The 13873-nt window shown below is 30.4% G+C and overlaps 1 protein-coding gene across 2 annotated transcripts; it reads left to right on the plus strand.

The window, feature by feature from the left end:
• The first annotated feature begins 5734 nt into the window (after nucleotides 1-5734).
• LOC126692293 (mitochondrial uncoupling protein 1) lies at nucleotides 5735-13529 on the plus strand. 2 transcript variants are annotated; one of them, XM_050387848.1, is made up of 9 exons: nucleotides 5735-5908; nucleotides 9942-10160; nucleotides 10260-10338; nucleotides 10440-10573; nucleotides 10673-10771; nucleotides 10878-10982; nucleotides 12192-12266; nucleotides 12768-12854; nucleotides 13222-13529. In XM_050387848.1, exons 1-9 carry the CDS (start codon nucleotides 5825-5827, stop codon nucleotides 13255-13257), a joined length of 918 nt encoding a protein of 305 aa, XP_050243805.1. In that variant the 5' UTR covers nucleotides 5735-5824; the 3' UTR covers nucleotides 13258-13529. The 2 variants fall into 2 exon arrangements, with proteins under 2 accessions (XP_050243805.1, XP_050243804.1); XM_050387847.1 differs by lacking the exon at nucleotides 5735-5908 and adding an exon at nucleotides 8691-8991.
• Nucleotides 13530-13873: the final 344 nt, after the last annotated feature.

Genomic DNA, 13873 nt, shown 5'->3' on the forward strand with positions numbered 1-13873 from the left:
TAAAAACATGAAAATTCAACGATTATATTTTCAAAATTCACTTCCAATATAAAAGATATAAAGATGAGTTTAAATTATTTCACTCATTATCTCTATATATTAATAGAATTCATAAAGTTAGTTATGATTTTAGAAAATGTCAAAAATACCCCTAATCTAATTAGATAATTTTTATTCTTAAAAGATAAAAAAAAAATGGGGTTATAATTGTAATTCAACAAAATTAAAAAAAAAAAAAAAAAAAAAAAAAAAAAAAAAAAACTACTAGAGAAACTTTTTTTCTTAAAAATTAGCACATACTAAACCCAGCAATTTACTTTAGTTCAAGTCTTAAATTTTAATTCTTAAAAATCCCTTTCTGTGTAACCTCACTAAGCGATAGATACATTCAAATTAAAAAACTACATTAAATTTAAAATAAAAAAAAGAATCTCATTGTAGGTGTGGAGTATTTTTAACTAGCGTTCATTATTATAAACTGGCGTGTAAGAACTAGCGTATAAGAAGTGTGAGTTCAAATTGTATTATTGTAAAATGGCTACTTTATTTGGAAAAATTACTCCTTTCTATTCAAAGAAAAAAAAATGGGGGGACTACTTGTGAGTGCCAGATTACACGACTCATCGTCCAAATCCAAAAGTTGTTGGCCATTAAAAAAAAATAACTAACTTTACTTTAATTGATTTGTTTTTTGGTCAAGTTACCTACATCAAAGTTGATAAGAACATTTCTCAAAAAAAAAAGTTTTTTTTTTTTTTTGGTTAATAAAAAATGGGGGCCTTTATGGCTATATTTTACCCCCGGGCAGGGCGCCGATCTGACACCAAACGTACGTGTTCTTATCAAAAAAAAAAGTTGATAAGAACACGTACGTTTGGTAGTTTTGTAAGTATTTGGTATGTACAGGTGTCACTTGCTATCTTCGCCATCTTTGACCAATCCGGGCAGACCAAATAATCAATTATGCAAAATTACAGTTATATCCTCCTTGTTTTCCTTATATAGTCCGTACTCCTTTGTGCGTGGCGACTCGTAGTTATTCCATTTCAATGTATAAACTAATAAACGGCCGCGGAAAATTCAAAGAGAGGGAAAAAAAAAACAAATATATATATACACACACACTAGTATCGTGTGTGATGCTAGGCTTGATAAAGATTCATATTTAAGCTAAAAAAATTTAAAATAATTAAAATTAAATTATTAAATAAATAATAATAATAAATTATAAAATAAGTAAATAATTTTAATAAAAAAATTACTTTAAGTTTCTAATTGTTTAGAGTTTAATTAGTCTTTATAAGTGTTTATCTATTTTTATATATTAAAATTCTCTTTGTGCTTTGTGTTATCTTAATATGATATATGGAATGAGTTTGATCATTGCTATTTAAGTTATGTTTAATTTATGCTGTAAAATAGTTCCTTAATACCGATTTTTTTTTCTAATGATAGTCTAATTGAAAAAATGAACACACACAAATTAAATACAATAACCAAAATCAAAATATACACAAAAGAGTTCAAAAATTGAGAATATAAAATAATAAAAATAAAAACTTACCTAAGAGAACCAAGAACTTAAATGGGTGTCTATTATTTGCTTCTTTATAGTAAACTTCCTTTAGCTTTATATCTTGCACGCAAATTTAGAAGTAGAAAACAATAAGTAAGATGAATTTATTAGATTAAAACATAAGAGTAAGTTGCGTTTAAAAAAAAAAAAACAACAACATGAAGTGTATTGTGTGGGATTTAATTATAGGGATAACTTATTAGTTAAGAAAGATTGTATCGAAAAACCATGATTGAATATATATGTGTGTGTGTGTGTGTGTGTGTGTGTGTGTGTGTGTTTGGGGGGGGGGGGGGGACAAGGATTGAAAGTAGTTAATAGAGACAACAAGAGTAACTTTGAGGATGGGAACTTTATGGAGATGACTTGTTTAACTAATAAGGAGTTCAGGTTGATGCTACTGATGAAGATGCCGAAGGTTCCTACTTAACCTCGGGAATGTTGAGAATCCAAAATGAAGGAAGCATGGTGCAATCCCAAGGGAACAAAGGTAACTTGGTCCTAAATAAGGAAGAGAAGGATAAGGTAGTCGTCACCTCCGAATTAAATGCACTGTAATCACTTAACTGACCGCATTAATGGAGAAATAACCATGAACAGTATCCCTCACAGCTTCTGTTGTAGAAACCTTCTAGCAAGGTTTTGATGGGACAAGTATCAAGAAAGTCTAATCTCAACCCTCTAAATGTAAGATCCAGATGCATCCTTGCTAATTTATATAAAGCCAAGAAGCACCTGGATCAATGAGACTAGAGATTTGGGGGGGGGGGGGGGGGGGGAGAGAGAGAAAAACAAAAAAGAGAGAAAAACCGTTCAATTGTACCTTCATCCTCAGACTGAATCCGAGGACGAACACTTAGCCAATTATTCCAATTGAATGTTACCACTTCGCATAGAGTATTTTACTTTGATTTTTGTCTCTTGTTATAGCATGGGTACTTAAAGGTTGACCTTGCATCCCATCTCTACAAATTAATTGTGTGAGTGAGCAGTAACTTAATTAAAACAAAGCCTTAATTAGTTAAGCTATTTTTTGCCCGCCACAATATAAGTTCTGAAAATAATAGAATTTTAGTTGGAGAAGAATTTAAATTTCTAAAACTTAGATGATAAAGTTTTATCTAAATTACATTTGGACAAAGTTTAGTTACAAAATTATACCTAAAAAAAGAAAAGAAATGAATATCTTTTTATTGGAGGTGAATTTTGAAAAATCCACCATTGGATTACATTTTTTTCTTATATCCTTCATGCTTGCAAAATTTCTAGAAAATTAAAGATCAATAGCGTTGTCATTAATAAATTGTTTAAATTACAAATTTTTTTAGTTTAAAATTATACATAAAATACAAGTTTATAGATCATATAATAAATAATATTTGACTGGTACAAAAATTTACATTTGTATCAAGAGCATAAAGAACATGCAATATAACGATTTGATTTTTAAAATACGTAGTAAATTTTAAAGAAAGTTTTCAAAATATACAACTAATTTTATAGCTAAACTTTGTCCATTAATTTATTGTTAAATCTTATCCCTTAGTCAAGAGCTTTGTATAGCTTAATATCTTAATAAAATATTAATTTAATAAGATACAACTTGAGGAGAAAAAAAAAATCAAAATCATGGGTATTTAAGTTTAGAAATTTTTTATAATAGAATTTTAGTTTGAATAGAAATTAAATTTATTTTAAATTATTTTTAAATCATGCAACTTGAGGAGAAAAATAAAAGTAATTATTGTTAAATTTAATCCCTTAGTCAAAATGTGAGTTTTTTTATTTTTATTTTTTATTTATAGAAAGAAAACGTGGTGTTTTGTGTGGGATTTAAGTTTATAAATTTTTTATAAATGACTTTTAGTTTGAATAGAATTTAAATTTGTTGAAATTTATATGATAAAATTTTGCCTAATTTAATCAGTTGTTAAATATTATCCCTTAATTGAGGAAATATATCATAAAAAAAAATTATAAATTAATTAGTGAGAATAGCCACTTAGCTCAACCACGAAAGCCATTGCTGAATATACATAAGTTCTGAAAATTTTGATAATAAACTTTTAATTGGAGTAGAATTTAAATATCTAAAACTTAGATGATAAATCTTTATCTAAATTAAATTATTGTTAAGTATTATCCTTATACAAGAGCTTTGTAGCTTAATATACTAATAAAATATTAATTTAATAAGATGCAACTTGTGAGAAAAAAGTGTGAGTTGTGTGGGATTTAAGTTTAGAATTTTTAATTTTTTTTAATTTTTTATAATAGACCTTAATTTGAATAGAATTTATTTATTTTTTAATTATTATTCAATCATGCAACTTGAGGGAAAAAGAAAAAAAAAAAACTTGGATTGTGTAGGATGTAAGTTAGAAAATTTTGATAATAGACTTTTAGTTTTAATAGAATTTAATTTTTTTTTAATTATTGTTAAATCTTATCCCTTAGTCAAAACGTGGACTGTTTTTATTTTTATTAATAAAATTAATTTACTAATTAGTGAGAGTAGCCACTTGACCCAACTACAGCTTCTAAGCCCAACTTTTATTATACTTGAGGAAAAAAAACAAAAACAAAAACAAAAAACGTGGGTTGTGTAGGATTTAAGTTTAGAAATTTTTGCTAATATACTTTTATGTTTGAATAGAATTTAAATTTGTTTTAAATTATTGTTAAATCTTATCCTTTGGTCAAAACGTGAGTTTTTTTTTTAATAAAATTAATTTACTAATTAGTGAGAGTAGCCACTTGGTCCAACCACGACTTCTAAACCCAAATTTTATTATATTTCAAAAAAAAGAACAAAAACAAAAACATGAGTTGTGTGGATTTAAGTTTAGAAATTTTTAATGATAGACTTTTAGTTTGAATAGAATTTAATTTTTTTTTTTTTATAAATTATTGTTAAATCTTATCCTTAGTCAAAACGTGGGGTTTGAAAATTTTTTAATTTACTAATTAGTGAAAGTAGCCACTTGGCGTAATACGGCTTCTAAGCCAAACTTTTATTATATTATATATGATATATATAAAAATTTTACTACATCATTTTAATTTTAATTTAAACTTGTCACTCAAATTACATTTTTGCTCATCAATAGTAACTTGCCATTTAGGATTTTTTTTATAAAAGTATTGTAAAAATATTGTACACATAACATTTCTTAGTAAAAAAAACTCATACCCCCAGCTTTTAGTGGTCACGTCTTTAATTTGCCAAAAAATTTCATAATAAGTAATAAAATTAAAATAAGGTTAATATAAAATTGTATAACTTCAGTTTTTTTTTTTTTTTTTTTTTTTAATTATAAATAATTTGACACCAAGGCCATTTTAAGTTGATTCATTTAGTTCGGTGAACTCTTGATAATAGAGACTTTTAGAGTTCACCGAACTAAATGAATCAACTAAAAATGGTCTTGTGGGTTCCAATTAGCTCAACTGGTAAAGTCTCTGATGGTTGTATAAGAGATCTAGGGTTCAATCCCCGCCTACACCAAAAACTGATTGGTGTCTTGGTCTGATGATAAAGAGCGCTCATCAAGAGCGGACGCCATAGGTTGAAAATCTCTCCAAAAAAAAAAAAAAAAACTATAAATTTGATTTTAAATAAAGTAAAAAAAAAAAAAGAGACTATTATAATTAAGGAAAATACTAAATATATTCTAAATTTTATTACAAAAAGATTTTGTAATAACTGTAACTTTTTGTGATTTAAGATAATCAATTTCAAAATTTTATGTAATAAAAATTGTATTATCTTTCACATTACTTTAGAATTAAACTAAACAATGATTGCAACTACAATAATTGGGAAAATATTCCTTAAAAAAAGAGAGAAAAAAATGCCACTTGATTAAACTAACATATTTTTTTTACTTAATAAATAAGTAGAAAGAAATTAAGAAACAAAAGTAAACAAAAAGCAACTCCTCCCAAAAAAAACAGAAAGCAAGGAAATAATAATTTCACACAAGTGGGGAGGAAAACAAAAGAATAAATAAAAGCTGACGAAGAAGAAAGATTAAAAAAAAAAAAAAAAAATGAATAAGCTACAGCAGAGGAGAGAGAGAGAGTCTGCCTACCTTCCATAGTCGCTTCTTTCCTTTTCCTGAGATTACCGTTACCCATACAATTCTCTCTCTCTCTCATTTTTTTTTTCACAACAAAAAACACTAATCGTTTTTCTCTCTCTCTCTCTCTCGCTCCGCCTGCCAGCTCCGCCGTTCGTTTTACGCAATGGTGGCCGATAGCAAGTCCAAGTCCGATATCTCCTTCGCCGGAACTTTCGCTAGCAGCGCTTTCGCCACTTGTTTCGCCGAGGTACTTCCAAAAAATTTATAAAAATAAAATCACTCATTATTCATTAATTTTAAATTAGAACTTTTTTTGATCGTATAATTTGTTTCTACCTTTCACAGAAAATTAGAACTTTTTTTTTTTGGTGTGGATGCTGTTGGTACCTCAAAAGTCTTCAAAGTGATTTCCTGCTTTCATTCTAATGTCAAGTTAGTCAATAAATTGTGATTAAATCTAGATACACCATGAATCGTTCCTTAATTACTATCAGGAATATGATGCTGTTGATATAGTGATGTTCTTTAGTTTCCTCAACTTGACCACATATATACTCTTCTAGAATCAATAAAGCTGTCCTCTTTCAAGTTTCAACAAGCTGATATCACCCAAAGAACTTAATCAACTGTATAGTTGAGGCACGAGTCAAATTCCACTATACTTGGGAGGCTGCACTATGCACCAATGATACAAGTTGTATCATACAACTTGTCATTGGAACTTTTATCCTTCTGCTTGATGATGATTCACAATCACAGGCCACTGCTTCCATACATCACAAATGGCCCATGTGGAAACCATATATTCTTATCCCATTGGCTTTTATGTACTTCTTTATATTAACCAATTACAATTCCTATACGTTCTCTTGATGGTAAGTTCCAAGATCTCGGACGTGACATAAAATCTGAAATCTTATATTCAATTCACCATATTATTAATAGATTTTTTGGGTGTTTCATGCGTAAGGATTAGAATAATCATCGAAAGGCCAAGAGAGTCAAGTCATTACTTCCTTTTTTTTTTTTTTTTTTTTTTTTTTTTGGGAAAAAGTTTATTTCCAAACTAGTTTAGACAAAAACTGTTCAAACTTTGTCAATATTTTTTTATTATTTTTTTATTAGATGTGAATTTTCAAAATTTAACCGTTGAATTGTATGTTCTTATTATATCTCTCATACTTGCAAAATTTCAATAAGATTAAAAATCAATAGTTATGTCATCAATCAAATATTTAAAATTTTCAAACTTTTGTGATTTAAAATTATATATAAAAAATAAGTTTATTAATCAAATAGAAAATAGTCCAATAACATCTAATTTAACGAAATTTGACGTGTATATTAAGAATATAAACAACTTAAAAATTCAACGATTATATTTTCAAAATTTATTTCCAATAAAAAGATGTAAAAGTAGTTTAAATTATTTATCTCATTATGGGCCCATTTGGTACTGTTGTTTAAACAACAATTTTCAATATCATCATAACACGTATTTTTGCAATATTTTTTAACCTATATGTATTTCCACAACACTTAAAAAATATTACTAAAAATCTCTTACCAAACGAGCTCTATATTTTTTATGACTGTGGATTATTATAAACTAGCGTGTACGAACTGACGTGTAAGAAGTGTGAGTTGAAATTGTATTATTGTAAAATGACTATTTTTATTTGGAAAAATTACTCCTTTCTATTCAAAGGAAAAAAAAGGGACTACTTATGAGTGCCAGGATACACGACTCATCATCCAAATCCAAAAGTTGTTGGCCATGAAAAAAAAAAATCATAGTAACGAGTGTTTTAAAATATTAGTTAATAATCAATTTTAAGAAAATTTTGACACTATTTTTATAGGAAATGAAAAAAGATATCAAAATATTAATTTTTTTTCTCATAAAAATTTTCTTTAAATAAATTGTTAACTAATGTTTTTAGAGCATTGGTTAGCATTTCCCTTTAAAAAAAAAAAATACTTTGACTTTAAAATTATTTTTTTGTCAAGTTACCTACGTCAAAGTCGATAAGGACACGTACGTTTGGTAGTTTTGTAAGTATTTGGTATGTACAGGTGTCACTTGCTATCTTGGCCCATGTTTGACCAATCCGGGCAGACCAAATAATCAATTATGCAAAATTACTGTTATATCCTCTTTGTTTTCCTTATATGGTCCGTACTCCTTTGTGCGTGGCGACTTGTAGTTATCCCATTTCAATGTATGAATTAATAAACGGCCGCAGAAAATTCAAAGAGCGGGAAAAAACAAATATATATACACACACGGTAGTATATGAAAATTCATATTTAAGCCAAAATTTTTAAAACTAAATTATTAAATAAATGGTAATAATAAATTATATAAAATAAGTAAATAATTTTAATAAAAAATTACTTTAAGTTCTAATTGTTTAGAGATTAATCTTTATAAGTGTTTATCTATTTTTATATATTAAAATTCTCTTTATGCTTTGTATTACCTTAATATAAGATGTGGAATGAATTTGATCATTGCTGTTTGAGTTATGTTTAATTTATGTTGTAAAATAGTTCCTTAATATCGATTTTTTTTTCTAATGATAGTCTAATTGAAAAACTCAACACATACAAATGAAATACAATAACCAAAACTAAAATAAAAATATACACAAAAAAGTTCAAAATTTGAGAATAAAAAAAAAAAAAAAAAAACTTACCTAAGACAACCAAGAACTTAAATGGATGTCTATTAAGGGAGAAGAACATTACTTTAGAATTAAACTAAACAATGATTGCAACTACAATAATTGGGAAATCATTCCTTAAAAAGAGAGAAAAAAATGTCACTTGATTAAACTAACATATCTTTTTTACTTAATAAATAAGTAGAAAGAAATTAAGAAACAAAAGTAAACAAAAAGCAACTCCTCCCAAAAAAAAAAAAAAAACAAAAACCAAAGAAATAATGATTTCACACAAGTGGGGAGGAAAACAAAGAATAAATAAAAGCTGGCGAAGAAGAAAGATAAAAAAAAAAAAACTGAATAAACTGCAGCAGAGGAGAGAGAGAGAGAGAGAGAGAGAGTCTGCCTACCTTCCATACTCGCTTCTTTCCTTTTCCCGAGATTCCCGTTGCCCCATACAACACACAAACACACACACACGCTCTCTCTCTCTCTCTCATTTTTTTTCCGCACAACAAAAAACACTAGTCGTTTTGTTCTCTCTCTCTCCGCCTGATAGCTCCGTCGTTCGTTTTACGCAATGGTGGCCGATAGCAAGTCGAAATCCGATATCTCCTTCGTCGGAACTTTCGCTAGCAGCGCTTTTGCCGCTTGTTTCGCCGAGGTACTTCAAAAAATTTATAAAAAATTAAAATCACTCATTGTTCATTAATTTTAAATCATATTTGGATTTTTAATAGATTATATTAATATCGTTTGTGCATGTGAAAAGGTTAGCAACATTATCCTTCAATTGAATCAACAATTTTCTAGTTTGTACCTTGCGATCTCTCTCTCTCTGTTTCTCTGTTTGGTGATTGATCAAATGGTATCTGTAAGACTGTTTGTTTGTTTGTTTGGTTGTGTGTTTTTAATTTTAAAATTTTGTTTTTATTTTCTTTTAACAGTGAAATAACTTAATAAGCTGTTCCGTTTTGAAAATTATTATAAAATATTAAAGAATTTTGTGAAGGCTAGTTATGATTTGTTCTTATCGATATCATTGATATGTGAGAGATGTGGCTATCTGAGACACTGAGTTTAGCAAATCAATTTTCTAGGTCTTAAAAATTGGATTCACTAAAACAAATTGATTGCACTTGCACATTTCCACGTTGAATGTGAGCATTATACATAGCTTGGAGAAAGCATGACCTCTGTGCTAGATGCTTTGGTTAGATAATGAGTCAATTTTGGTTGGACAAGGATCCTTTAGAGCTCTTAGGATAACTCAAGTATGGAGTTCTTAAAGTTCTTAACTCGAGCGGATTGGATTTTGTTATGTCATCGGCTTTTAAACAAATGTCGACTATTATTGGTTTGGTATCTGCTTAAATTATTGATGACGTGGCAAAATCCAATTTACTCATTTTACAATGGATGGATTAATCCATTTAATGATAATGTTGTTCTAATTGCTGAATTTTGGTACAATTGAGTTTTAAGAGTTCATTTGTTTAAACAATAAGAATGGTCGGAGGGTGAGGTCAGGGATTCAAAACCAATTGGGTGCGTTGTGTGTGTAACTTATTGATAAAAGAAATATTTAGCTGCATGAACTTGAACCTGATGCAGATTTGTACTATTCCTTTGGACACTGCAAAAGTTAGGCTTCAGCTCCAGAAGAAACCCATTGCAGGGGATGGATTGACCTTACCGAAATACAAGGGTATGCTGGGCACGGTTGCCACCATTGGGAGGGAAGAAGGTTTGGCGGCACTATGGAAAGGCATTGTCCCAGGATTACATCGTCAGTGCCTGTTTGGTGGTTTGAGAATTGGGTTGTATGAACCAGTGAGTTTTTAAATCGGTGCTTATTGAATTATTCTAAATGTAAATGTTTTGTTTGCTTGCTGATTTCTGATATGGTTATATTAACTGTCTGCTTGACAGGTTAAAAACTTATACGTGGGCAAGGACTTTGTTGGAGATGCTCCTTTGTCCAAGAAAATACTTGCCGGACTTACCACTGGTGAGCACATTGTTGGAGTTTTTGTAATTATTATTATTATTTTTTAATTTGCTAGTTAAGAGAGTATTTTTGTTTTGACGAGTCTTTGTCTTATGAAATAGGTGCCCTGGCAATTATGGTAGCAAATCCAACTGATCTTGTGAAGGTTAGACTTCAAGCTGAAGGAAAATTACCACCTGGTGTTCCAAGGCGTTATAGTGGAGCTCTAAATGCTTATTCGACAATTGTGAAACAGGTTGTGCATCAAACCTTTGAGATTAGAAATGAATGTCACTTGGTCTCCTTTCGGTTGATAATTTTATTCTCTTTTCCTAAATTGTTTCTTAACTATTAGGAAGGATTTGGGGCTCTTTGGACTGGTGTCGGGCCCAATGTAGCACGAAATGCTATTATAAATGCTGCTGAACTAGCCAGCTATGATCAAGTGAAGCAGGTAAATTCTATAATAAAAAAACTCATGATGGTTAAACTTTGCTGTCTCTTGGAGTAAAACTCTTTTTGATACTCCTAACCAATTGGTGTATTTTATTTCAATGCAGACAATCTTGAAAATTCCAGGGTTCACTGATAATGTCTTCACTCATCTCCTTTCTGGTCTTGGGGCAGGGTTTTTTGCAGTCTGTATTGGATCCCCGGTTGATGTGGTAATCTATCTACATTCACACATGTTCTCTTTCTGAACAGTTTTTTTATTATATTTTGGTGCATGGTGTCAATTTACATTAAGCAGCATTTTGACTCACATATGATCTCTTTCTGATATGCTTTTGATTTTGGATATGCTGTTGACTGGACTTTGTAGTGGTATCTCTTTGGTAACTATTATGCAAGATGAAGAATTAAAATGATCTTGTTAACTGAGGATAAGACTATGCAGCTTTTACATATTAACATGGGAATCCCTCCTATGTGTCAGTGAACATGTAGCATGTCGACAGTGGATTCCACCACCCCCATTCTTATAATGTTGTCATTGTTACTATAACTGTGTGATGATAGAAAACTTCTATTCAAGCTGTGAATCCTGTGATTAAGAAAATTTATCCATCATCTTTGAGCCAATTCCATATTGGAATATTATCAGTCCCAGTACAGTACTCACCAAATTAAGTAATACTACAACCAGAAAGAGAATAATACAGTCCTAAGAGAGTATTAGCAATGATAGAGTTTATGTTGCAGGGAGAGAGAATAGGTGTCATAAATGTGGACATACTTGTCCCACTTGTCTTGGGATGCAGATCCCTGAGCTTTTGGTTTCTAAATTGAGAAGATGGAGTGGTCAGATAAGGGTCTTGGAGAGAGGGTTCCACTGGTTAGGTGCCATCATGAACAGCCCATGGCTACACACTGCCTTCTTCAATTGGAAAGTCTGTTGCAGTGCTGCTTCCCCTAGCGGTGACTTTAACAGGAAACCCACCACTCATCCTTACATAAAATGTCTTTAAAATGGGAAAAAAGACATTCATTGGTTCTGTCAACACACACTGGTCAATACTACTCTCAAAGATGCAGAGACCTGAAAATGCCAAAGTGTCAAGTGTGTGCCCTGTGTGACCACCATGGGCCTTCAATTTAAGCTGTGATTATAAATTTTTTAAGTAGTTCTGGCATCCAAATGGAAGATTGGAAAGCTGGTCACTTTTGTGCAGGTGAAAGTATGTTTGGTTCAAGACTTGTTTTTATTTTTAGTGACTGAGTTGGTTGCCTGTTATCTTTTCAACTTGTTCAGGACTATGCTTCCTCTTTCTCTTTTTGTGCCTTCTCGTTTTGCTGCAGTAAAGGTGTTGCTTCATCCTATTGATGTTTTAAGTCAGACAAATTTAATTGCTTTAATGGTTTTCTTTTGACAGGTTAAGTCAAGAATGATGGGAGATTCTGCATACAAAAGCACAATTGATTGTTTCGTCAAAACTTTGAAGAATGACGTATGTTTTCTCTTCTTTGACTCTAATAGAACTCGTTCTTTTATTCAGTGGGTTGGGTGGGTAAGAAAAGGAACATCTGCAACCTATAGAAAGTTGCAAAAGTGTGACATAAAATTTGGTGACTTCTGATGTCATTTTGCCTTTTTGCTAATGCTCCTCTTGTGGGGTCATTGTGTGTGAGATGGTCTAGCGAAAAGCTTTTGTAACTGCAAATTGATTTGAGTCTGTTCACATAGATGTATGAATCATATTTCATTTCCAGGAAAAAAAGAAAAAAAGAGAAGTAGAAGGTTTGCATTGCATTATTACATTCTTCCTTGATTCTTATATTAAAAAAAAAAAAAAAAATGCTTCTGTGATTAAAAATATAAAAGTAAAAAAGAAAAGAAAACTAGAGATCTCTCTTTAATTTCTAAGTTTTCATTACATGAGAAATTATTCTGTTAGTAGGAGGGCCTTGTTCCATATCAATGTTAAACTTAGCATTTTAACACCCTGCAGGGACCATTGGCTTTTTACAAGGGCTTTATCCCAAATTTTGGTCGGCTGGGATCTTGGAATGTGATCATGTTTCTAACATTAGAGCAGGTACAAATTGCAATCTATATATTTTGATTTTGATATTGCAATTCCCTCTTTTAAAGTGTCTTGCATTTTCTCGTGTTTGCTCATACACCAGTTTCCAATTTCTGCTTCAGCGGTAAGATATCATAATTTGTAGTAGGATCAAAAAGCCCATATCAGTAATTGGGGGTTTAGATTCTTCTGTATTAACATTAGAATAATATTAAGAGAATTTGTTCAAGGAGATCTTCTATTGCCTCTTGAACCAGGGGACAACAGTAATGCAAGAACAAGCCTCTCTCTTTTTATGTATATTTTTGCATTTATAAGAGTGTTCTGGAAAAGCTTGCTCATCTTTTCTTCTTTGTTTTGCTTTTCTTCTTCATGACAGGCTAAGAAGTTTGTCAGAAGTATAGAATCTTCTTGACCACAAATGTATACAAGCATAGAGCTTATGGATTTTTCAAGTGCTTTGCGCCTGCAGCAATGGAGGCTGTTTAGAAAATAATAATATTTTCAGTTCTCGCTGCCTCTTCATTTTGCTAATTCAGATGAAGGGTCCTGCAAGAGAAACATAGAGAATATTTTTTGCTGGATAATAATGATGATCATTGTTTTCTCGATAACATGTTGCTTCCCTGTCATTTCTAGGGATCAATTTAAACTTAAATCACTAATGTAGCCTTGCTTTCTTTGCCTTGTGCTTGTCCAATTTATCTCTAAATTGCAAGCCCGCCAAAACAAAGTCTCAAGTAAAGATAAACTCATTTTGAGAATTTGCTCAAAATTTAAACAAAAATATATAAGAAACATGAGGAAGAGCCACTAACTTTGAACTTTGAAGATTAATGGAGTGAGAAAGAGGGGAGCGAGGAGAAGTTCTTTAATTTTATCATTTTATGTTCTTCAAAAAGTTGAAAACCACTTGTTTTGAAACAAATATGGAAAGTTGGTTTAGGTTGGTTGAGTTGAATACACATTGATTCAAATCTGTACTATTTCTTAACATTAATCCCAAAGACGGGCGACATACATGAAAGAAA

This window comes from Quercus robur, chromosome 7 (genome assembly GCF_932294415.1).
Source record: "Quercus robur chromosome 7, dhQueRobu3.1, whole genome shotgun sequence".
Taxonomy (NCBI): Eukaryota; Viridiplantae; Streptophyta; class Magnoliopsida; order Fagales; family Fagaceae; genus Quercus; species Quercus robur.

Bases quoted from the DNA above. Each gene is read 5' to 3' on its own strand.
- LOC126692293 (XM_050387848.1), top strand. From the start codon at position 5,825: ATGGTGGCCGATAGCAAGTCCAAGTCCGATATCTCCTTCGCCGGAACT. The intron at 10,161-10,259 runs GTGAGTTTTTAA...TCTGCTTGACAG, and splicing joins GAATTGGGTTGTATGAACCA to GTTAAAAACTTATACGTGGG. The intron at 10,574-10,672 runs GTTGTGCATCAA...CTTAACTATTAG, and splicing joins ATTCGACAATTGTGAAACAG to GAAGGATTTGGGGCTCTTTG.